The sequence below is a fragment of the Pogoniulus pusillus genome, chromosome 43, assembly GCF_015220805.1.
Source record: "Pogoniulus pusillus isolate bPogPus1 chromosome 43, bPogPus1.pri, whole genome shotgun sequence".
NCBI lineage: Eukaryota > Metazoa > Chordata > Aves > Piciformes > Lybiidae > Pogoniulus > Pogoniulus pusillus.
The window spans coordinates 2,631,594-2,656,544 of record NC_087306.1 but is presented as its reverse complement, the minus strand read 5'-3'; the positions used below and the strand labels follow the sequence as shown (position 1 = coordinate 2,656,544).

Below are 24,951 nucleotides of genomic sequence, written 5' to 3'. Positions count from 1 at the left end.
GAGAAATACATGTTTGATCCCATCAATTCGTGGCAAGAGGCCACAGACAGGGAGGAAGGGGGGGTTTGAGTGGAGCTGCACTCCTCCTTGCACAGCCATCACTGAAGCATACACTTGGCTTAAGATAACAGCAATACATAATTAGAAGCTAGAAAGCTTGGTGGAGGAGTGAGGCAGGTGGAAGAGACAGCCTTTGGCATGAGCAAACAGAGGACTAGTTTGGAGTTCAAGGAGCGGACACTTGAGGAAGATCCCTTACTTCATCACCGAAGACCCTTTACTTCATCCCTGAAGACCACCAGAGGGACCACTGAGTAAAAAGAGACATGCGTGGAAGAGACACCTGGATTTAAAGCCCCTCCAGAGGTTGGAGGTGTCAGCTGGCCAGTGTCCCTCCAGCTGGTGGAGAGGCGGAAGCACCTCTGCTTTGCAAGGTCTGAAGGTAGGTGAGATAAGGCTCATTGCAAAGCCACCTCAAAAGCAGGGATGTTGCTCAAAAAAAACAGTTCTGGAGGATCACACCAGAGTGTCACCCACAAACAGCACCTCTGGGATGCCTCTTGCCTCCTGAAACTGGAGACCTCATCAGATATCATCTTCATTACTAGTGAGAGGAGGCTTCCAAAGGGGGCAACTTCTAGATCTTTGATCATCTCACTAAATGTCTGGAGCTGAAGGCAAGGGGATTGCCTTCAGAAGGGATTTGCTTTCTTCTGGGAGTAGTAAGGATGCACAGAAGAGCTGTAGTGGTATCTTAAACCATCAAAGTGTGAAGAAAGAAAGTGAAGATAAATTGTTACCCACTTCTGAGGACAATATAGAAAGGCTTCAAAGAAGAGATGTGAAGCTGCAGCTGATGCAATGCGGTTTTATTGGTGTTTAAAGCAGAACTCCAGAGCAAACCAGTGTCAGGGACCAGGCTCCTCTTTCCAGAACAAAGCTCTTCCCATGCCTGCGACTGCGACGCATTGACCCCAGCATGGGGGAAAGGGAGCCCAGAGAGCTTTTACTCCAGGGGAGGGCTCTGCAGCAAGGACCTGGCTAAGGATGAGCAACTGAAAATAACTGGATACTTCACGTGGTTTGTGTCCTACACATCTCTGTGTCTGACAGCTGCCTTGGGTCCTCCTCTGAGGATCAAGCCCAGGGATTCACTGCATTGAGAACAGCTCTGAAAAGAGGCCGTGTGTCGCTGCTCACTGGTCTGCTGCACCAAGCCCTTACCCTCACCCAGAGCTTCTCCAGCTCATGGTAGCAGAAATCCAGACTCCAGCAACTAACAGGGACCCCCAAAGCCAACTAACTCACACTCTTTCCTAATGGCTGCACTAGAGGAGGGGGAGAAGCAGGGAGTCTGTCAGGTGGTGCCTAGGCCACGTTTTCAGAAGTGGAATCTCCAGAGGGGAAGCGAATGTCATGGGCAAGGCAGGGCCCGTTGGGTTCCTTGCCAAAATCCACCAGGAAGTTCTTGTTCACAGTCAGGCCTCCCTTCTCTGTGTCCACATCAATCTGCAGCATGGCAGAGCCTTCCCTGTGAGGGGACAAGAGCACAGCCATTGCAGACAAGCAAAGAGGGGCCCGGCCAGGCCACTCTGCACTTCACCCTCCTGCTGCCTCTCCTTGAGACCTTCTCTGCTTCAGAGAGAGGGGAGTGGACTCCTTCCCATTTCTGACACAGAAGCCACCCAAAAGAGAGCCCTTTGCTCCCAGACATGTCTTACCTGATCAGGTTGGGGTAGAACTGCTTGTCCCATGTGCTGTAGAAGGAGTTGGTGACGTAGAGCCTCTTGCCATCCAGGCTGAGCTGTAGTTTGGCAGGGCCACCATAGATCCTCTTGCACTGAAGGCAGAAGAGAGAACAGAGATGTATCTGGCTCCTCCTGAAGAGGAGGAGCAGGGAGCAAAGTTTTTTATTCCCCTCCCTGCTTCAGGCATCTCCCAGACACTGCAGACACAGTGGACCCACAGTGGAGACTGCGACCACAGAGAGGACTGTCAGAGCAGTGGCAAAGCCTACAGGACCCCAGAGAGAAAGAAGCTGCAGAACTCACCTTGACCACCAAGGGCTCAGGCTGGCACTTCAGCTCCTCATCTCTGCACACAGTCACAGGTCCTCCTCTGAGGATGCTGCCTCCCACAAAGACCTGCAAGCAAAGCAGTGAGAGGCAAGTTGACTTTTCACTACTCACCAGCAGATGCTGCTAAGGAACCCTCCTGCTCCTGCCTCACCTGTCCCACCAGCCGGGGCTTGCAGTTCTTGGAGAGCTCGTACTGGCGGATGTCTCCGTGCAGCCAGTTGGAGACATACAGGAACTTGTCATCCGTGGAGATGATGAGGTCAGAGATGAAGGCTGAAACACAGAAACAGAGAGCTCCAGAGAGGGCAGCAGCAACCGACACAAACCTCACCTTGAGCACCAGCTCCCTTCTTTCCCCACCATGCTGAATGTTGTCCTTTGAGTACAGGAGACCCACTCAAGAGCTCAGGCTCCAGCTGGGGCACAAGGCTCTGGGAGGAAAAGGAAAACAGGAGCTGAGGACACACAAACCTGGCATCTTGGGCATAATCCATCCTGACACATCCTTGGCTGGTATCCGGATCACCTCCTCCACTGCCCAGTTTTCTCTCTGCACAGGAAACAAGCAGCATGAGTGAAGCTGGTTGCCGAGCCCTGAGTGCTCCAGGAACTCCCTGCGCCTGCTTCTATTTGTCTGCCACCTCAAAGCTCTTGCTCCTCCCCCTGTAGCCCCCAGTGGCTGGGTGAGCCCTGCAGAGCACTTGCCTCGCACTTGTAGAAGCGGTAGATGACGCCGCTGAGGGCACAGGCGACGTAGCCCTCGGCCGCGTTGGGGTTGTGCAGGAACTTCACACTGAAGGGCATGGAGTCCTCCCCCAGGTCAAAGCACTGGGTCAGGGTGCGGCAGGACAAGTTCCACACGTTCAGGCGGCGCCCATAGACCCCTGAGGAAAGGACAAACACCTGAGAAGAGTGGGGGCAGCCCCTGGGGAAGAATCTCTGCCCACACTGCTCACAGGCAAGGAGAGCCTCGGCAGCAACCACCAGAATCAGCAGAGGAGATGCAGTGGTTTGGGGAGCAGCAGCAACAGGAGAAGATGGGACCAGCCTGTGCTGGGAGCAGCTGCTGCACCTTCTGTAGCTGTTGCTCACAAATGGTTGGTTTGGGGAGAACTCTGCCTGTCTCCTCCCTCTGATGGCTTCAACTCGCACCCAGCACCTCGGGGAGTTGTGGCTCAGCAGCTGCAGCTACATTCCCTCACCTTTCTTCAAGTCGTCAGGATCAAATCCACGTCCTGCGCGTCTTGGGACAGATCCAGCAGAGCTGATGAGCACATTGTGGCGTGGCTGGTACCAGAAGTCGTAGCCAGTTGGGGGAGCCTCACACTCATTTTCCCAGTTCCCCTTCAGCTCAAAAGTATCTCCATCCAGCACGATGAATCCACCTGGGATACAAGAAGGGACTGGTGACAAATCACACACTCCACTTGCAAACAGGTAACTTGCAAACAGGATTTGTGCATTAGCCCAGACTCAAAGGCCAAGAGCTTCCAACCCATTTACACCTGGAGGCACTCAGCTGCAAGGACTCTACAACTCAGTGCTGGGTGACGAGTTGTGTTTGTGGATTCCTGTCCATGCTATGCAGAAGTTTGTGGGAGCAAAAATTATTCCAACCTAGCACTCATTATGTGTTCTTAGTTGGCCAGGTTAGCTGTGTTGGTAGTGGTGGCTTCATGTCCTCATTTTCAGGCAGTCCATGGATGGACAAGACCTGGTAAGGTGTGGTAAGGCAGGTCAACTGAACACCTGAACGTGTGGAGGAGAGCAGCTCTTCCTCTGATGTTTGTCTTCAGGTCCTCATCGTACATCTCCTGCTTGTGGGCAATTATCGTGCTTGGAGCAGCACAGAAGAATTGGGACCTTCCAGGAAGTCTCTCAGGTTTGTGTGTGACTCTCTGCAAGGTGGAATTTGGTGTTTTTCTGGAAGGAATCACATTGCTGGAAGGATTCCAGAACGCACCTTTCCCGTTGCCAGCTGCATCCCCCATGTTGGCAATCAAGACATCCCTGTTGGGCAGGCTGTGGGTTGTAGCCAAGTGTCCTTTGTTGCACTTCCAGAAGACATCCACTGGCTCAATCATCTGGAAAAAGTTGAGACACACACTTCAGTCTCTGACTGCTCTGCTCTTTTCAGACTCTCCAGCATAGCCCTTGCCCACCAGAGACTTCTCAACTCTTACACTTGCAGGAGCTTTCTTCCCAGGAGTTCATGCTCCTAGAACCTGCTCCACCTTGCAGAAGATACAGAAGCCTCTGAGCTTCCCTCTACACAGAGAAGATTGCAGCAACACCTAACTCATAACCCTTTATCTCTGTAACATGGCTTCCAGTGATCAGACCCTCTCTGAACTCAACAGGCTCACAACAGTGATTTGACCTTCTTAGGTCTTACAGGGAGAGAATGGAGAGGGAAACATGACTCGGCTCTCTGAGATCAGGATGGAAGAGAGGACAAAAAGAGAAGCCTTCTTCCCTGGGTATTATTCCAGAAGCATCATCTCCCCAGTCCCTCCCAGCATGTGGGATCCAGCCCAGTCATACCTTGATTATCTTGGGAACCCGGCACTGGGAACCCACATCCACCACGTAAATGCGGGAGGAGATCAGAGAGGGGAGGATCAGCTTCCTTTTTGCTGTGGAACTGTCAAAGCAGCTGCAGGCAGCACTCCAGCCCAAGCAGTGCAGCTCGTCTTTGAGGTTGGGCATGGGCAGGCGGTGGATCACCTAAGAAGCCAAAAGAGAGTTGAGTTCATAGAGGGAGGCAGAAGAAATGGGCACATAAGCACAGCATGCAACTTAGAGGTGAGAGCACCACTCCCTCCACCAAAGGTTGAAGCTGAACTGTGAGTGATCAGCCAAAAGATGCTATGTAGATGTAGAAAATTTGGTTTTGCAGACATTGGAGACAGGTAAGTAAGTTTCCAGTTAAGAATGGGATTCTCTGGAAGTTGAGAAGTCAGTCAGAGCTGCCTTGTTCCCGAGATATAAAGGTGAAGGTACAGAGGGCAGTAGAGAAGAGAAAATGGTACAAATCTGTTACACAGAGCCAGCAGCTGGGCACTAGCCCAGCAAAAAACAGGTGAGGCACAGGTACCTGGCCATAGCTTGAAGACCTGGGGTTGAGGTCAACGGTGGCCAGGAAGTCAGGCTGGTCATTGCATGTCTCCCTGTAGGTACAGGCCACGTAGGCAACCTCCTCTCTAGGAACTAGATGGACAGAAAGTTGGTGTTGAACCAGGTCATGAAGCAGCCAGAAAGGAAAAGCAAAGCTTCAGCCAGTCTCAAGTAGGACTCAACTTCTTTCTCTGACCACCACAACCTTCCTGCTTGCTCACTGACATCTGTGCAGCCCTGATCCATCTGACGCAGAGGGAAGAGACCACCACCAGTGGATGTCCCCAGAGTTACAGGTCATCAGTGGTGGGCAAAGGCCCTCAGCACAGCCACTTCACCCCTGGTAGTCTCCACTGCCATGGATCTCTTCCCCAGACACCACCCACTCCAAGACACACTGAGGACTTGCCTTTCACAACATCTGGGCAGGTGGGGTACTCGTAGCACTGAGTCCTGCATCTGTCTGAAGGGAGAAGAAGAACCAAGTGAGCAATGTCCATGTGCTGAAAGGTGTCTCTTTGGCAGACTCTGTCCCCCCCAGTGGACCTTCTGAGATGCAACTGCACCCTTCAGTCCCTCCCTTCTCCTTCCCGCAGCGCTGCAGAGGACCAAACCTCCCAGTGCCCAGGGGGGTTCCCAGGTGAGATGTCTGCAGGCTGCAGGCAATGTCTGAAGCCAGAGCCAGGCTGGAGCTGCTGTGGCTGTGTGGAGCTGCAGAGTGTCTTACCCATGCTGAAGGCTTCTGGGTGAGTGTGGTCAAGAGCAGAGGTGCAGGAGCTGGAGGTGCAGCTTGCTGTCTGCTTTGCTGGCGTGGGTTGTGATGTGCTGAGGGTGCTACAAGGGGAGCTTATATACAGGACAGAGGGGTGGGGGGAGAAGCCACCTGCCAAGGGAGGAGCCATCGCTGCTGAGCGTTTGGGAGGTGCCAGCCCATGCTGCGGCTTGTTTCCGCCTCGGGAAGCAGCAATCTGGGGGAGAATCTGCTGGCCATGCAGGTCTTTTCCCTAAGCACAACCTGCTGTATCTGATCCTGGGGCTGTGGCCGTTTGCAGGGGACTTCTTCGGGCTCTGGAGGCCTCCATGGCCCAGCCAAGACACAAGCTTATGAAGCCATCCCCTGTGCCCAGGCTGCTGCCATGCAAATGTGCAGAGGCTGCAAATTCCAGAGGAGGGCTGAGAAGCCCAGCTAGATAATGGGCCCCATCAGCAGCCTGCTGGAAATTACAAGGTTGGAAAATGTGAAGGCCACTAAAGGCACCTCTGGAAGGTGGACCCTGACAGAAGGCACGTCTCTGGATGAGGGCCGAGCTGAAGGCATCGTGGCAACCTGGCAGGCGCTCAGTGTGCCCAGCCCCGAGGTGTCTCTACCCAGAAGAAAGACTTCTGGAGCTTGAGGGAGTGCAGAGTGGGAGACAGCAGCAGTCAGAGCTGGGAGGGGGCTGCAGCAGTGCCGAGGTCAGATGAGGACAGCTGGAAAACTCTTGAAGGTGGAAATGGATGCCTGAGGAAACAGAGTCTGTGCTCTTGTTGATGCAACACCTGCAAGGTCAGGCCATGCCAGGTGCCTCTCAGGTTAGTATCTCCATGTGGGAGAGCCAGCCCAGCTCTGGGCCATGGGAACATTTAGGATCTGAGGCCATTCAGCACAGGTCCTACCTCAGCAGTAGCCACTCACTCTCCCCTCCAGTCTGAGCAACGAGCACCCAGAGCCCCACCGTGGGCAACAACACCATGAAGTGCCTGGCACCAGTGGGGTTGAAACTGGACTGAACTGCCACAAAACACACCCAGGGACAGCAAAGGCCTTGTTGGAGAGCAGCATTTTGGATGAAGGTCTCCTCCTGAGATCGCCATGACCTTGGCTGTCAGCAGCTGCCAAGCTGAAGCAGGAAGAGAACACCAAGTGCCATGGAATGTGAGTATCATCAGATCTTGTGGAAGAGCTTCTCAATCAGTGGGCAGATTCCATGGGATAAGGAATTGCTCCACACAGGAATGCAGAAACATCTGACAGTGCCATTAGAGGAGCCCTCAGGAGATCTCTATCAGAGGAGAGGACAGATTAGTCCATCTCAGCAGGGCTGTAATTAAATGGCTTCCAGAAGAGCACTTCAAACGTGACAGGCGGCCACAAGAGCAGCCTGACTTGGTCTGTCCTGTAAGTGAGGGGCATCAGAGCACTGAAGTTGGCAAAACTTCATTTGTTCAGCAAAATCCATTTCATCAGTGCCAGGGCAAAGAATGTCAGGAGGAGGATCCTCACCTACCACAGCCAGACGCCTCCATGCCACCAGCCAAGCTCCATCCTAGGCACATCATCAAAGTTCTATGTAAAGCAAGGAGATGATGTTAAAATACTAACCTGGATGAGGCACTTAGTGCCATGGCCTAGTTGACTGGACAGGGCTAGGTCATAGGTTGGGCTGGATGATCTTGGAGGTCTCTTCCAACCTACCTGATTCTATGGAAGGAGAAAACTAAGTCATGGCTTGAAGCTTTGTGTTCTTGACTATGAAAGAAGTTAAGATCTTGGCCAAGAGTACCCCACAGAAAGAAATTCTGCCCTCATCAAATCAGGCATGTCATGAAGACACTTCCAGACAGCTTTTCCACAGTTTTAGTGCAGCTTGTTTAGCTAGGCATGGTATCACCTCTGGCCTGCAATGCTCCAGCAGAAGAATCTGTCCTAGACGTCAGGAAACCAAGGAAACATGAGCAGGAACTGTGAAGGATGCCAGAAGAAAGAGGCACCAAAGGGCTGTGCTGCACATGGAGTAGTTCAGCTGCCTGAGACCAAATTGGATTAAGGTGCTGGGGCCCACACTGGACTTCAGGAGGTCAATGTAACACCAGGTTTAATGCCTACAGGATGTCACCATCTCCAAATGGAAGGAGACTCATTGATCACAGGCTCACAGGATGTTAGAGGTTGGAAGGGACCCAAGCAGATCGAGTCCAACTCCCCTGCCAGAGCAGGACCACACAATCTAACACAGCTCACAGAGGAACACATCCAAACAGGCCTTGGAAGTCTCCAGAGAAGGAGACTCCACAACCTCTCTGGGCAGCCTGTGCCAGTGCTCTGTGACCCTTATAGTAAAGAAGTTTCCCCTTGTGTTGAGGTGGAACCTCCTGTGCTGCAGCTTACACCCATTGCTCCTTGTCCTATCCCAGAGAGCAGTGAGCAGAGTCTGTCCCTGTCTCCTCCTGGCCCCCAGAGCCTATCCTCACCTCCTGACCCCCAGAGCCTGTCCCCCCCCTGCTGACCCCCAGCCCTCAGATGCTTACAAGGATTTATTAAATCCCCTCTCAGTCTTCTCCAGACTCTCAGCCCCAGCTCCCTCAGCCTCTCCTCATCAGGCAGTGCCCTCCAGTCCCCTCATCATCCTTGTAGCCTTCAGCTGGACCCTCTCCAGCAGTTCCTGTCCCTCTAAAACTGGGGAGCCTAAAGCTGAAGGCAGTATTCAAGATGAGGTCTCAGCAGAGCAGAGGGGCAGGAGAACCTCCCTTGATCTGCTGGGCACACTCTGCTTAATACACCCAAGGACCCCATTGGCCTTCTTGGCCACAAGGGCACATTGCTGTGCTAGGGATGCTCTCCCCCAGCACTCCCAGGTTCCTCTCCACAGAGCTGCTCCTCAGCAGTCACCTTCCAGCCTGTCCTAGTGCAGTTTGTTCTTCCTCCCCAGGTGCAGGACTCTGCACTTGTCCTTGTTGAACCTCATTTGGCTCCTCTGTGCCCAGCTCTGCCTGTCCAGGGCTCTCTGGATGGCCTCGCAGCCTGCAGCTGTCTCAGCCAAGCCTCCCAGTTTGGTGTCATCAGCAAACTTGCTGAGCAGACTCTGTCTGTCTGTGCCCTTATCAGAGTCATTGATGAAGATGTTGAACAGGACTGGACCCAGCACTGATCCCGAGGGGACTCCACTGGTTACAGCTCTCCAGCTGGACCTAGCACCATTGATCACCAATCTTTGAGCTCTATCTTGTAACTAGTTCCTAATCCACCTCACTGCCTGCTCTTCCATCCCACACTCCCTGAGCTTGCTCACCAGACTATGATGGGAGACAGTGTCAAAGGCTTGCTAAGGTCAAGGTGGACTACATCCACTGCTCTCCCTGAATCTACCCATTCAGTTCTGGCATCATAGAATGCTATCAGGTTAGCATTGATAGACCATTGCACATCCACCAAAGAACACCTGACAGGCCAGTGCCATGAGACCCACATGCTGAGCATCAGCTCTCATTCCACCGTCATGGTGTCTGAACATTAAACCCTTCAACTTCAGCTCGTTGGAGCCTGCCAGATGTGGAAGCAGCTGCTACAACCTCCTCTGATGCAGCACAGAAGGCTTTCCCTGCTGCTTGCCCAGGACAGCTTTCAGCCTGGGGCTGCCTTGTGCAGCATTTGCAGCCTGTCAACACTGTGGTTCAACAGGCTGCAGCTCATGCATGGTGGCAACATGCTGCATGTTCTTCGGGCCATGCTTGGACAAGTGGAAGCAAAGAACCTGTTTCCATCTCCAGTTCCTAGAGGCAAACTTTTCCATGTCTCCTAAGGGCAGCAAGCTTGTCTCAAGCTCACAAAGAGGTGCCAGGGTTGGGAACTGGCCTGGCTTCCAGTTGGCACGGGGCAGAATTCAAGAGCTCACACCCTGCGGAGCAGCAGGAAGCCTTCAGCACAGGAGCAGATCCATTGCAGAGCTGGCTGTCCTCCTCAGAACAGCTCAACGTGGCCTTACTCATCTCTGCTGGCCCACTCAGAGCTCCCCATTGCTCTCGTGGTGCTTGGCTGGTGCCTCTTTGCAGGCTTCTGCTGTCACGATGTGCATGTCTCACTGTACCTTCTTCTGGCACCTGCACACCTGCTCATTAAAAAGTTCATTACTCTTCCACTCATTAACCACCTTTGCTGGTCATCCCATTTGGCTTCCCCTGGTGACGTCTTTGGCATCCCTCACCAAACCCAGCTGTGGGCAGCAGAGTTTTCTAATTAAGCTGATAGCAGGGAGGATAAGAGCAGGCTCAGCAGCACCAGCGAGCCAGTGTGTGGTGGTGAACGGACAACTCCACCAGCGTGGTCTGCTCATGGTCCAAAAGCAGCTCCTGTGGCCAGCAGAGATGGGAAGCCATGGCATGGGAAAGCAATCAGGGGCTCCACAGACAGCCCATGCTGAGGTGGCAACTGCTCCCCTCCTCCTGACCATCGCCTGCATCCCTGATAAGGAAGAACATGCTGGAATTGTGCTCATGGGCAAGAGCAGGTGATGCAATGGAGTGCAGACTGGCACAGCACACAGACTGTGCTGGGAGAACACTTTGCCTCAGCAGCACCACCAAGCCATTTGAGTTCCTTCCAAAGTTCACCATCCTCCTCTGAGAAAGAAGAAGGAAGCTGGGATAATGGACTAAGGATCCAAACCCTAATGTAAGTGTACCCCACGTTTCCTATTTTTCCATGTCTAAGCTAAGGTCTCCTTTCTACTGTGACTGCTGCTGAGCCCCAGTTCAGTATTTGCCTACACAGCCACTGAGGAGTAATCTCAAAGTCCTTTTCCTTAGATCTTGTTCCAAAATCTCCAGATTCCATCTCCCTCCCAGAGGCATCTTAACACAGCTCAAGAGTTTCTTCTCCTGTCCACTACACGAAAGAAGGAAGGAATTAAACTCAGGGGTATCAGCTTGTTCCTTGTCCTTGATGACACATCTACAAAACACATGGTGCCTGTGTTCCCCCACCCTAGAGTGGTGATGCCCATTGTTCAGCTTGGCCATGGTGGTGGAGCACACAGCCAGAGGCAGGCAGAATCATTTCACTCCAAGAGGCAGAGAGAACAAGGAGACTTTCATGCCAACACTCCCCTGAGTCTTGCTGCACTGGGACCATCTGTGAGGAGTGAGTGAGGGCAACTCCTTGCTGCTGGTTGGTGGCACATCTGTGTCTGTGATGTGGAGAGCTCACAGCTGAAGTTCTGCACTTGTTCAGGAGTTGGATTTTACACACTGTGCCAACAGCACTTGAGCAACAATGATCAAAATTAGAGCTGTGAATGTCCATTCTGAAGCTGTGGATAAACACTTTTGAGTGCCCTCAACACAGGATTCCAGAGGTCACAGAGTTCTGGCGCCCATCTGATGCTCTCTCAGGAGAGAATAAAGCAGAAGATCACTTTTCTGGGTGCCACTCATCTGTTTCAAATGGCTAACTTGAGTAACTTGGAACACACTCCCTGGAACTCCCAGGGGAGAGGGCACAAAGGTCTGTCCAGGAGCAGGGTGGCAGCACTGGGATCACCCTTCCCCACCAGAGCCCACAGCTACAACTGGAGCAGCCTATCTGAAAGCCACATCCTCAGGTTGTGATTTCAGGCAGCATGTGATAAGCAGTGATTCTAAGGGGCCCTGCCCTGTGGATCCCTGGAGAGATGGACCCTGAGTCACCTTCTGGGCAGCACTGGATCAGCTCCTTCCACCCAGCCCTCTCACAAGAGCCCCATTGCTCCACCAGCAGCACCGTGCAGCTGGGGAGGATGGACCAGAAGGACCTGCTTTTGTTTCTCGCCTGTGCCTCTGCTTGAAGATGGGCATCAGCAGCTTTCCTTCAGTCCCTGCCAGTGCTGCAGAGCAGGCTCCTGCCTTGTCACAGATGAAAAGGAAAGTTGACTTTTCTCTCCCAGAGGAGAGGCCTCATCCCTGGAGACATTCAAAGTTAAGCTTGATGAGGTCCTGAGCAACCTGATCGAGTTGGAGGTGGCCCTGCTGACTAGAGGAGGATTGGACAGGATGACCTTTGAGGGTCCCTTCCAAGGCAATGCATTCTGTGAAATGCAAGCCAGGACTGCACATGCTGAGCAGTTCCCCAAACATTGCAGATTCCACTCCAGGGACTCATTTTTGTCTATGGGGAAGCAACCCAATCAAACCCCTCCTCCAGTCTCTGCAATATCCATGATTCCTCTGCAAAATACTTTAAGAACCAGCCAGAAAGTCCATTTGCATCCTTGTCTTCCTGGCAGTGTTCTTCAAGTAAACAAAGGTCACCTTCACACTCGGTGCAGTTCTGTGTGTTCAGCCCAGAATGAGCAAATGCTGCAAAAGTTTAGCAAGAAGCCTTCAGGAGGGTTAAAAGATCATAAAATCATAGATTCATGGAATGGTTTAGCTTGGAAGGGACCTCGAAGATCATCTAGTTCCACCCCCCTGCCATAGGCAGGGACACCTCCCGCTAGAACAGGCCACTCAAGGCCTCATCTAAACTAGTTTTGAACACCTCCAGGGAGGAAGCATCCATAATGTGCCTGAGCAACCTGTTTGAGTGTCTGACCTCCCTCACTGTAAAGAACTTCTTCCTAACATCCTGTTTAAATCTCCCCTCTGCCAGCTTAAACCCATTCCTCCTCATCCTGTCATTACAAGACTTTGTCAATAGTTCCTCCCCAGCCCTCCTGTAGCCCCCTTCAGATACTGGAAGGCTGCTCCAAGCTCTCCTCGAAGCCTTCTCTGCTCCAGGCTGAAGATCCCCAACTCTCTCAGCCTGTCCTCATAGCAGAGCTGCTGCAGCCCTTTGAGCATCTTCGTGGCTCTCCTCTGGACTCACTCCAACAGTTCCATGTCCTTCTTGTGTTGGGGGCTCCAGAACTGCACACAGCACTCCAGATGGGGTCTGATGAGAGCAGAGTAAAGGGGGAGAATCACCTCCCTTGCCATGCTGCTCTTGATGCAGCCCAGGACACGGTTGGCTGTCTGGGCTGCATGTGCACACTGCTGACTCATGCTGGCTCATGTTGAGCTTTTCATCAACCAAGATCTCAATACCCATCTGCTGCAGCCTGTGGACTAGAGGGGAGGAGATCAGATGGGTGAGTCGTCTCCTGCCAAGAGCTGAGTATCAGCTGGGGTTACTTCTTGCCTCTGCTGCTATTTGGAAGGGGAAGACAAAAGGAAGGTTCATCTGAAAAGGAAACCCAGGGCAAAATGGAGCAGTCACAACATCTCTCACCATCATTTGTCAGGACTGTGGTTTCCAGTCCTATGAGTCACAAGTTAAGGTGATAATTTGGCATATTCCTGGGCAGAGCAGTCTAAGGACAGCCTCAGCTCCTCAGGAAATTCCCTCTTAGCCCCAGGAAAAAACCAGTTTTGGGGAACTGCTGAAAGCTGTGAAGGACTGGCTCGGGGGGTGTCTGCTGGCCAGAGTGTCCCTATGGCCATTGGAGAGGAGGAGGCATTTCTGCTTTGTGGAATCTGAGGGTAGGTGAGATAAAGCTCATTGCAAAGCCACCTCAGGATGTCCCTGAGAAGGCTGCTCAAAGAAGGCAGCTCTGGAGATGCAGAACAGGGTGTCACACTGGAGCCATCATGATACTCCAGAGAGCTTCAGCAGTGTGAGGGTGAAGAGAGCTGGTTCCTCCCCAGGCTAAAATTTAGAGGGATCCTCTTTGTATCCTGATTTTTGCCACCTGCAAACTGCTGATGGCTTTGGCTGCAAGCTGTAGCTCAGCGAAGATGCTCAAGGCAAAAAGAAACTGTGTAGGCTTGCAGCAGGGTTTGGGTGGCCAGCAGCTGCTGTCCTGTGCAGTGAACAGGCTGACACTGTGTGACTGGGATGGGACTTCCTGTACAGTGTGTGAGTAGCAGGAAGAGGATCTACAGCTCAAGGAACCACATCTTGCTTTTGTGAGAAACTCAGGAAGAGGAAAGAGACTTTTTAAAGGATTGAGGTCATTTTGCCAACACCAAGCCAAGTGTATGCAGTGTTCAGGATGAAATCTCTCATCTGATTTTCTTCTACCTCAGCTGTGCTGGGATCACAGAACCATAGGATCAACCAGATTGGAAGAGACCTCTAAGCTCTTCCAGTCCAGCCTATCACACAGACCTGTTCAATCAACTAGACTATGATGATGCTGTCCCTGTGAATGCATCAAACTGGAACCAATGTCCTCACCAGCATCAGTCCTTCAACCACACATAAAGAACTGCACTACTGTGTCTACTAAATGTGTCCCTCCAATCCTTCACCTATCCTGGAGCCATACTATAACCAAATGATTGGTTTGGGTGATGCCAGCACCAGATGGCTTGGACAAGGTAGGTTGATTTGGGGCAGAAAAGGAACAAAAGGTTCCCATGTTTGACTGTGAAACATGTTCTGCAGGAGCCCATCAAAACCAGGCCATGTAAAGACAACCTCTAGCAGAAGCTGCTGGGCAGCCCAGCAGGAGCTGCTGCAGAGTCCTGGTGGGGTCAGTGAGCACTGTGGCGTTTGCTTCCTGTGAAGTTGATCTGAAAGGCTGCAGAGAAGGAAGAGACATGAAGCTGCAGCTGATGCAATGCAGTTTTATTGGTGTTTAAAGCAGAACTCCAGAGCAAACCAGTGTGAGGGACCAGGCTCCTCTTTCCAGAACAAAGCTCATCCCACGCCTGCGACGCATCGACCCCAGCACGGGGGAAGGGGAGCCCAGAGGGCTCTCGCGTCAGGAGGAGGCTCTCCAGGAAGGACCTGGCTGAGGAAGAGTAACTCAGAAGAACGACTCAGAAGAACTGGGCACTTCACTAGGTTTGTGTCCTGCACACCTCTGTGCCTGACACCTGCCCTGGGCCCTGCTCTGAGGATCAGGCCCAGGGCTCACTTTGCATTGAGAACAGCTCTGAAAAGAGGCCGTGTGTCGCTGCTCACTGGTCTGCTGCACCAAGCCCTTACCCTCACCCAGAGCTTCTCCAGCTCATGGTAGCAGAAATCCAGACTCCAGCAACTAACAGGGACCCCCAAAGCCAACTAACTCACACTCTTTCCTAATGGCTGCACTAGAGGAGGGGGAGAAGCAGGGAGTCTGTCAGGTGGTGCCTAGGCCACGTTTTCAGAAGTGGAATCTCCAGAGGGGAAGCGAATGTCATGGGCAAGGCAGGGCCCGTTGGGTTCCTTGCCAAAATCCACCAGGAAGTTCTTGTTCACAGTCAGGCCTCCCTTCTCTGTGTCCACATCAATCTGCAGCATGGCAGAGCCTTCCCTGTGAGGGGACAAGAGCACAGCCATTGCAGACAAGCAAAGAGGGGCCCGGCCAGGCCACTCTGCACTTCACCCTCCTGCTGCCTCTCCTTGAGACCTTCTCTGCTTCAGAGAGAGGGGAGTGGACTCCTTCCCATTTCTGACACAGAAGCCACCCAAAAGAGAGCCCTTTGCTCCCAGACATGTCTTACCTGATCAGATTGGGGTAGAACTGCTTGTCCCATGTGCTGTAGAAGGAGTTGGTGACGTAGAGCCTCTTGCCATCCAGGCTGAGCTGTAGTTTGGCAGGGCCACCATAGATCCTCTTGCACTGAAGGCAGAAGAGAGAACAGAGATGTTCCTGGCTCGTGACTTTAAGCCTCCAAGCAGAGGAGGAGCAGGGAGCAAAGTAGGTTAGAGCTGATACTTCCACTCCCTGCCCAAGGCATCTCCCGACCACTGCAGTCCCACAGCAGAGACCACCCCCAGATACCCAGAGCAGAGGATTGTCAGTGCAGAGCCAAAGCCTACAGGATCCCGGGAGGAAACAGAACTCACCTTGACCACCAAGGGCTCAGGCTGGCACTTCAGCTCCTCATCTCTGCACACAGTCACAGGTCCTCCTCTGAGGATGCTGCCTCCCACAAAGACCTGCAAGAAAAAACAGTGACAGTCAAGTTGGCTTCTCACTACTCACCAGCAGATGCTGCTAAGGAACCCTCCTGCTCCTGCCTCACCTGTCCCACCAGCCGGGGCTTGCAGTTCTTGGAGAGCTCGTACTGGCGGATGTCTCCGTGCAGCCAGTTGGAGACATACAGGAAGTTGTCATCCATGGAGATGATGAGGTCGGAGATGAAGGCTAAAGCACAGAAACAGAGAGTTTCAGAGAGGGCAGTAGCAACAGACTCGAACCTCACCTTGAGCACCAGCTCCCTTCCCTCTGCACCCCACCACACTGAATGTTGTCTTTTGAGCACAGGAGACCCACTCAAGAGCTCAGGCTCCAGCTGGGGCACAAGGTTCTTGCAGGGAAAGGAAAACAGGAGCCGAGGACACACAAACCTGGCATCTTGGGCATAATCCATCCTGACACATCCTTGGCTGGTATCCGGATCACCTCCTCCACTGCCCAGTTTTCTCGCTGCACAGGAAACACAAGCAGCATGAGTGATGCTGGTTGCCGAGCCCTGAGTGCTCCAGGAACTCCCTCCTCTGTCTGCTCCTCCCCCTGTAGCCCCCAATGGCTGGGTGAGCCCTGCAGAGCACTTGCCTCGCACTTGTAGAAGCGGTAGATGACGCCGCTGAGGGCACAGGCGACGTAGCCCTCGGCCGCGTCGGGGTTGTGCAGGAACTTCACACTGAAGGGCATAGAGTCCTCCCCCAGGTCAAAGCACTGGGTCAGGGTGCGGCAGGACAAGTTCCACACGTTCAGGCGGCGCCCATAGACCCCTGAGGAAAGGACAAACACCTGAGAAGAGTGGGGGCAGCCCCTGGGGAAGAATCTCTGCCCACACTGCTCACAGGCAGGGAGAGCCTCGGCAGCATCCACCAGAATCAGCAGAGGAGATGCAGTGGTTTGGGGAGCAGCAGCAGCAGGAGAGGATGGGACCAGGCTGTGCTGGGAGCAGCTGCTGCACCTTCTGTAGCTGTTGCTCTCAAATGGTTGGTCTGGGGAGAACTCTGCCTGTCCCCTCCCTCTGATGGCTTCAACTCGCACCCAGCACCTCGGGGAGTTGTGGCTCAGCAGCTGCAGCTACATCCCCTCACCTTTCTTCAGGTCGTCAGGATCAAATCCACGTCCTGCGCGTTTTGGGACCAGTCCAGCGGAGCTGACCAGCACATTGTGGCGTGGCTGGTACCAGAAGTCGTAGCCAGTTGGGGGAGTCTCACACTCGTTTTCCCAGTTCCCCTTCAGCTCAAAGGTCTCTCCATCCAGCACGATGAATCCACCTGGGATACAAGAAGGGACAGGTGACACACTCCACGTGCAAACCAGTCGGGCTCCTTGTGGAGGATTCCCACACGCACCTTTCCCGTTGCCAGCTGGATCCCCCGTGTTGGCAATCAAGACGTCCCCGTTGGGCGGCTGTGGACTACAGCCAGGTGTGCCTTGTTGCACTTCCAGAAGACATCCACTGGCTCAATCATCTGGAAAGTTTGACACAGGCATTTCAGGCTCCAATTGCTTGTCTCATTTCACTCTCCATCAGTGCCTTTGGCCACCAGAGGCTTCTACAACTTTGACACTTGCAGGAGCTTTCTTCCCAAGAACTCACACTCCAATGGCTTGCTGCCTCTTGCAGAGGTCACAGAAGCCTCTGAGGTTCCCTCTACACAGAGAACATTGCAGCAACACCTAACTCCTAAGCTTTTGCCTGTCCACCTCACTGTTCAGGAGGTGTTGAGTGTTGTGTGATCAAACCCTCTCTGAATTCAGCAGTCCCACAGGAAGGAACCCAGCAATGATTGGAGCCTTCCTTGGTCTACCAAGGAGAGAACTGAGAAGAAAACATGACTCAGCTCCCTCAGCGTGGAAGAGAAGACGAAGAGAGAAGCCTTCTTCCCTGGGTATCATACCAGAAGCACCAGTTCCCAACTCCTTCCCAGAAAGCTGTCTTTGAATCACCTCAGTCATACCTTGATTATCTTGGGAGCCCGGCACTGGGAACCCACATCCACCACATAAATGCGGGAGGAAATCAGAGAGGGGAGGATCAGCTTCCTTTTCGCTGTGACATTGTCAAAGCAGCTGCAGGCAGCACTCCAGCCCAAGCAGTGCAGCTCATCTTTGAGGTTGGGCATGGGCAGGCGGTGGATCACCTAAGCAGCCAAAAGAGAGTTGAGTTCACACAGGGAGGCAGGAGAAATGTGGACACTAATTGCTGGTAGATGCTTCTGCCTTGGTGACCTCCACGGGGCTGTAGCTGGGACTGCCTGAGGGAGGAGAACACTGCTCCTGTGCTGGCCACTGCCCTTTGTGCTCCTGAGAAAGGTGGAGGTTCTTTCAAGAATGCCTCACTCTGTGCCACTGAAGCTCAGGGAATCATGGCTACGAAGAAATTGTGGTCATCATCTTGACAAAGCTGCTGCTGTGCTCTGCAGACTCCTCCCAGCAATGGAGTTCAAAGAGTGGTAAAGCACATAGTGGCTTGAGGGTGCATTGACTTCAGAGGTCTTGCAGTAATGGATTAATCAGGTTCTCTATCAGCCCTGATGTAGACAACCTGTCTGCAGCCCTCTGACAAGTCACTGCCCATTTCCCATTGAGGATGGAGCAGACAGGTTGGTGTAGAGTGGAACAGAATGCCCAGACGCTGCAGCTCTGGACTCTGAGAAGTGATGGCCACCCTAAACTGATGGGTCACTAGAGTCCACTGTCCATGCTGAGCAGCCCCTGACAGTGATTCAGAGCATGTGCTCAAAAGCTCACTCACAGCACCAAGATTCTCTGGAAGTGAGTTGGGAAGTGAGTCAGAGCCAACCTGTCCCGAGGACACAGAGATGGAGATGATTCAACCAGAGCCAAGTGTACAAGGAGAGCAGAAAGTGAGCAGGAAGGTGACATTCCCAGCAGACAATGTCCCTGTCTTGTGCACAACACCAGTGGAGAAGTGGAAGCTGAGTTGTGATGACAAAACTCCCAAGGGGATTCCTAGACAATCCCTGGCAGGGCTTGATCAGGCAGCAAGAGGCAAGAGTCATGTCAGAGTGGATGAGAAGGGAAGAAGCCCAAAGGCAAGAAGTGAGGCATCAACAGCCAGCAGCAGGACAGAGAGGCTGTAGAGCAGCCTGATCTTCCCAGCAAGGCAGAGCAAATGCCTGGAATCTGGAGGCAGGATGAAGCACGGAGCCAGCAGCTGGTCACAAGCCAAGGCAGAAAACAGTTCAGACACAGGTACCTGACTGTAAGTTGGAGACCTGGGGTTGAGGTCAACGGTGGCCAGGAAGTCAGGCTGGTCATTGCATGTCTCCCTGTAGGTACAGGCCACGTAGGCAACCTCCTCTCTAGGAACTAGATGGACAGAAAGTTGGTGTTGAACCAGGTCATGAAGCAGCCAGAAAGGAAAAGCAAAGCTTCAGCCAGTCTCAAGTAGGACTCAACTTCTTTCTCTGACCACCACAACCTTCCTGCTTGCTCACTGACATCTGTGCAGCCCTGATCCATCTGACCCAGAGGGAAGAGACCACCACCAGTGGATGTCCCCAGAGTTACAGGTCATCAGTGGTGGGCAAAGGCCCTCAGCACAGCCACTTCACCCCTGGTAGTCTCCATTGCCATGGATCTCTTCCCCAGACACCACCCACTCCAAGACACACTGAGGACTTGCCTTTCACAACATCTGGGCAGGTGGGGTACTCGTAGCACTGAGTCCTGCATCTGTCTGAAGGGAGAAGAAGAACCAAGTGAGCAATGTCCATGTGCTGAAAGGTGTCTCTTTGGCAGACTCTGTCCCCCCCAGTGGACCTTCTGAGATGCAACTGCACCCTTCAGTCCCTCCCTTCTCCTTCCCGCAGCGCTGCAGAGGACCAAACCTCCCAGTGCCCAGGTGGGTTCCCAGGTGAGATGTCTGCAGGCTGCAGGCAATGTCTGAAGCCAGAGCCAGGCTGGAGCTGCTGTGGCTGTGTGGAGCTGCAGAGTGTCTTACCCATGCTGAAGGCTTCTGGGTGAGTGTGGTCAAGAGCAGAGGTGCAGGAGCTGGAGGTGCAGCTTGCTGTCTGCTTTGCTGGCGTGGGTTGTGATGTGCTGAGGGTGCTACAAGGGGAGCTTATATACAGGACAGAGGGGTGGGGGGAGAAGCCACCTGCCAAGGGAGGAGCCATCGCTGCTGAGCGTTTGGGAGGTGCCAGCCCATGCTGCGGCTTGTTTCCGCCTTGGGAAGCAGCAATCTGGGGGAGAATCTGCTGGCCACGCAGGTCTTTTCCCTAAGCACAACCTGCTGTATCTGATCCTGGGGCTGTGGCCGTTTGCAGGGGACTTCTTCGGGCTCTGGAGGCCTCCATGGCCCAGCCAAGACACAAGCTTATGAAGCCATCCCCTGTGCCCAGGCTGCTGCCATACAAATGTGCAGAGGCTGCAAATTCCAGAGGAGGGCTGAGAAGCCCAGCTAGATAATGGGCCCCATCAGCAGCCTGCTGGAAATTACAAGGTTGGAAAATGTGAAGGCCACTAAAGGCACCTCTGGAAGGTGGACCCTGACAGAAGGCACGTCTCTGGATGAGGGCCGAGCTGAAGGCATCGTGGCAACCTGGCAGGCGCTCAGTGTGCCCAGCCCCGAGGTGTCTCTACCCAGAAGAAAGACTTCTGGAGCTTAAGGGAGTGCAGAGTGGGAGACAGCAGCAGTCAGAGCTGGGAGGGGGCTGCAGCAGTGCCGAGGTCAGATGAGGACAGCTGGAAAACTCTTGAAGGTGGAAATGGATGCCTGAGGAAACAGAGTCTGTGCCCTTGTTGATGCAACACCTGCAAGGTCAGGCCATGCCAGGTGCCTCTCAGGTTAGTATCTCCATGTGGGAGAGCCAGCCCAGCTCTGGGCCATGGGAACGTTTAGGATCTGAGGCCATTCAGCACAGGTCCTACCTCAGCAGTAGCCACTCACTCTCCCCTCCAGTCTGAGCAACGAGCACCCAGAGCCCCACGGTGGGCACCAACACCGTGAAGTGCCTGGCACCAGTGGGGTTGAAACTGGACTGAACTGCCACAAAACACACCCAGGGACAGCAAAGGCCTTGTTGGAGAGCAGCATTTTGGATGAAGGTCTCCTCCTGAGATCGCCATGACCTTGGCTGTCAGCAGCTGCCAAGCTGAAGCAGGAAGAGAACACCAAGTGCCATGGAATGTGAGTATCATCAGATCTTGTGGAAGAGCTTCTCAATCAGTGGGCAGATTCCATGGGATAAGGAATTGCTCCACACAGGAATGCAGAAACATCTGACAGTGCCATTAGAGGAGCCCTCAGGAGATCTCCATCAGAAGAGATGGTCTGACCCACCAGGGCTGTCATTAGTGGCTATGTTTCCAGTACTGCACTTCAGATATGGGACAGGTGGACAAGGCAGCAGCCTGACTCTGAGTATCACTGCCCAGAAGTTTCTTTAGGTGGGCCCTTGGTGTCAAATGCTTTGTTTCAGTCAGTAGAGAAGGAAAAGCAATAGGAGCTTTATGGAGGTTCATGGTCACTGCTTCCATAGAGAGTGGAAATGTCAATGTTCAGGTTGGTGGCATAGGTCTGTAGAAAACTGAATGGTACAATTGTTTGGGGTGGAAAAGCCCTCTGAGATCATTGAGTCCAACCATCAACCCAACACCACCATGGCCATCAGACCATGTCCCCATGTGCCATGTTCACACATTTCTTGAACACCTCCAGGCATGGTGACTCTACCACCTCCCTGAGCAGCCTGTTCTAATGCCTGACTACACTTGCAGGACAGAAATTGTTCCTCATGGCCATCCTCAACCTCAGTGGCACAATTTCAGGGACCAGCTTCATGCAATGTGGGCAGGAGGATGCTGTCCACTGAAGGACTCTTGGGCATGATGGAGGGATGCAGCCACAGCTCTGGTCCAGCTATAAGTACAGCAGCTGAGACAGGACACAGCTTGCATATGAGCTGACCTGGAGGCTGAAAGGCAGCAGGGACTGGGGGAATGAGGGCTGGCAGCATTACCCTATCCCATCAGCAGGCAGGCCTCAGCCCATGAGCAGCTCCACAGACTTCTCCTCAAGGACTTGCACTCTTCTCTGCTGTCCTGCTCAGAGCTCCCCATTGCTCTCCCAGGCTGCCCTGACCTGTGCAGAAGTGTTCATCATCCTTCAACCAAGCACAAAGATGTTCAGGCATTGTACCTGCCTTGCTGCTGTCCCAGGCAGGAGCACAGTGAGGACCAAGGAGATGAAAGAAGCTGATGCACTATCTGAGGCAGTTTCAGGTTCCCTGTTGGTGCCTCTTTGCAGGCTTCTGCTGTCACGATGTGCATGTCTCACTGTACCTTCTTCTGGCACCTGCACACCTGCTCATTAAAAAGTTCATTACTCTTCCACTCATTAACCACCTTTGCTGGTCATCCCATTTGGCTTCCCCTGGTGACGTCTTTGGCATCCCTCACCAAACCCAGCTGTGGGCAGCAGAGTTTTCTAATTAAGCTGATAGCAGGGAAGATAAGAGCAGGCTCAGCAGCACCAGCGAGCCAGTGTGTGGTGGTGAACGGACAACTCCACCAGCATGGTCTGCTCATGGTCCAAAAGCAGCTCCTGTGGCCAGCAGAGATGGGAAGCCATGGCATGGGAAAGCAATCAGGGGCTCCACAGACAGCCCATGCTGAGGTGGCAACTGCTCCCCTCCTCCTGACCATCTCCTGCATCCCTGATAAGGAAGAACATGCTGGAATTATGCTCATGGGCAAGAGCAGGTGATGCAATGGAGTGCAGACTGGCACAGCACACAGACTGTGCTGGGAGAACACTTTGCCTCATCAACACCACCAAGTCTGCTCTAAACACCCAGCAAGAACTCTCCAAACTATGGGAACAGGATCCAGCCTTCTCCAACTTCTCCAAGGGGAACGCTTCTTCCCCTCACAGGTATTTGCAAACATTCATCAGGTCACCCCTCAGGCTGCTCTTCTGCAGGGCAACTTTTTTGTTCTAAAATTCTCTTCTAGCTATAAATGAAGACAGTGTTTCAGTATCTGTACGAAAATGGGATATTTCTGTCTAACTCCTTACACTAATATCTACAGGTTTAAATGTTTTTTTAATCCTCTCTCGCCGGGAGTTTCAACCCGTTTCAAGCATTCACAGCCTTTAGAGGTCAAGCAGCAGCACTGAGCACTGATAGAACTGCACACGTCGCTGCCGAGCTGCAGTACCGACAGTTGAACACAAGGCGGCAGCACTGAGAGCGGATGGGACTGCACACGTCGCTGCCGGGATGCAATACCGACACTTAACCACAAGGCGGCAGCACTGAGAGCGGATGGGACTGCACACGTCGCTGCCGAGATGCAATACCGACACTTGACCACAAGGCGGCAGCACTGAGCACTGACGGGACGACACCGAGCTGCAGTACGGACAGTGCTGCACAAGGCGGCAGCACTGAGCACTGCCGGGACTGCACACGTCGCTGCCGAGATGCAGTACCGACACTTGACCACAAGGCGGCAGCACCGAGCACTGACGGGACTGCACACGTCGCTGCCGCCCTGCAGTACCGCCACTTGACCAGAGGGCGGCAGCACTGAGCGGCAGAGGTCGCTGTTTTTCCTCTGAGCTGCAACCAAATCATTTTCGTGTTTCAGAGCCCTGCAGAGCTCTGCTGGGGATGCTTTGAACGCACTAAAGTCCCCTCCGTGGGTGTCTGCGTGAAACGGGAGCAGTTTGGGTGTATGTAGGGAGCTGGATGTGCCATGGAGAAGGGGGTGGGAAATAGGGGGCGGTGCAGGGGTCTGAGTGTCCAGCGTGGTGGGGGCAGTGTCCTCAGGGAGATGAGACAAGGATAGGGGTTCCAGGGCCGTGTCTGCAAGGAGAGGAGGCAGGGACAGTGACAAGTTCCCAAGGAGAGGAGATGGGGACAGGTGTCCAGGGACATGTCCTCAGGGAAAGGGACAAAGAAATGTAGAGGCAGAGGGGTCCAGAGTTGGGTTCTGATACCACCTGGCACAGGCAGGGACACCTCCCACTAGATCAGGTTGCTCTGTCTCCTCCAGCCTGGTCTTGAACACTTCCAGGGATGAGGCACAGCCTCCCTGGGCAACCTGTGCCAGGCTCTCCCCACCCTCGCTCTAAAGAATTTTTTCCTCCTCACTGCTCTCCTTCTGCCCTCTCCCAGCTCAAAGCCATTGTCCCTCAGCCTGGCACTGCCAAACCTTGTCCAAAGTCCCTCCCCAGCTCCCCTGCAGCCCCTTTGGGCACTGCCAGGCTGCTCTAAGCTCTCCCTGCAGCCTTCTCCTCTCCAGCCTGACTAGCCCCAACTCTGCCAGCCTGTGCCCACAGGGGAGGTTCTGCAGCCTCTGCTCATCTTTGTTCTCCTCTGGACCCTCTCCAACAGTTCCACGTCCTTAGTGTGCTGGGGGCTGCAGAGCTGGGTGTGGGCCAATGGCTCAGCCAAACCTACCAGGACTATCTGAGGCACTGACCCTGGGGCTGCTGGCAGCATGCCAGGCATGGGGCTGGGCAAAGGGTGCTGCCCACGGGGCCGGTCGAACAGCATGTCCTGTCTGCGGGGCTGGGTGCTGCCAGAGTGCAGTGTCCTGCTGGAACACCGAGTCCTGCCAGCACATTCCTGGCTGAGTCACTGCCAGCTCCTGCCTGGGCAGGTCCACGGCCACAGCCCCGTGCTGGCGTCACACAGAGCACACAGCAGCCCCACTCCACCCCACGGCAGCCCCACGCTGGCATCACACAGAGCACACATGAGCCCCACTCCACCCCACAGCAGCCCCACGCTGGCATCACACAGAGCACACATGAGCCCCACTCCACCCCACAGCAGCCCCACGCTGGCATCACACAGAGCACACATCAGCCCCACTCCAGCCCACAGCAGTCCCACACTGGCATCACACAGAGCACACAGCAGCCCCACTCCAGCCCACAGCAGCCCCACGCTGGCATCACACAGAGCACACATCAGCCCCACTCCACCCCACAGCAGTCCCACACTGGCATCACACAAGGCACACAGCAGCCCCACTCCACCCCACAGCAGCCCCACGCTGGCATCACACAGAGCACACATGAGCCCCACTCCACCCCACAGCAGCCATGC

The 24,951-nt window shown here is 53.8% G+C and overlaps 2 protein-coding genes across 2 annotated transcripts; both read right to left on the bottom strand.

The window, feature by feature from the left end:
* Positions 1–854: 854 nt before the first annotated feature.
* On the bottom strand, positions 855–6,294 carry LOC135192776 (methanethiol oxidase-like). The gene is made up of 12 exons (XM_064176154.1): positions 5,923–6,294; positions 5,605–5,658; positions 5,176–5,288; positions 4,623–4,805; positions 4,042–4,162; positions 3,281–3,463; positions 2,784–2,962; positions 2,550–2,628; positions 2,230–2,351; positions 2,052–2,144; positions 1,722–1,840; positions 855–1,531 (listed from the first exon to the last, which is right to left on the bottom strand). The coding sequence occupies exons 1-12, from the start codon at positions 6,095–6,097 to the stop codon at positions 1,369–1,371; spliced, it is 1,584 nt and encodes a 527-aa protein (XP_064032224.1). The 5' UTR covers positions 6,098–6,294; the 3' UTR covers positions 855–1,368.
* An 8,226-nt stretch (positions 6,295–14,520) lies between these two features.
* LOC135192777 (methanethiol oxidase-like) lies at positions 14,521–20,028 on the bottom strand. Its single transcript, XM_064176155.1, is given in 13 exon segments — positions 14,521–15,205; positions 15,396–15,514; positions 15,742–15,834; positions 15,921–16,042; positions 16,246–16,324; positions 16,454–16,632; positions 16,951–17,133; positions 17,212–17,268; positions 17,271–17,331; positions 17,821–18,003; positions 19,083–19,195; positions 19,512–19,565; positions 19,830–20,028. Coding segments are annotated over 13 exon segments (1,581 nt in total). The 5' UTR covers positions 20,005–20,028; the 3' UTR covers positions 14,521–15,042.
* Positions 20,029–24,951: the final 4,923 nt, after the last annotated feature.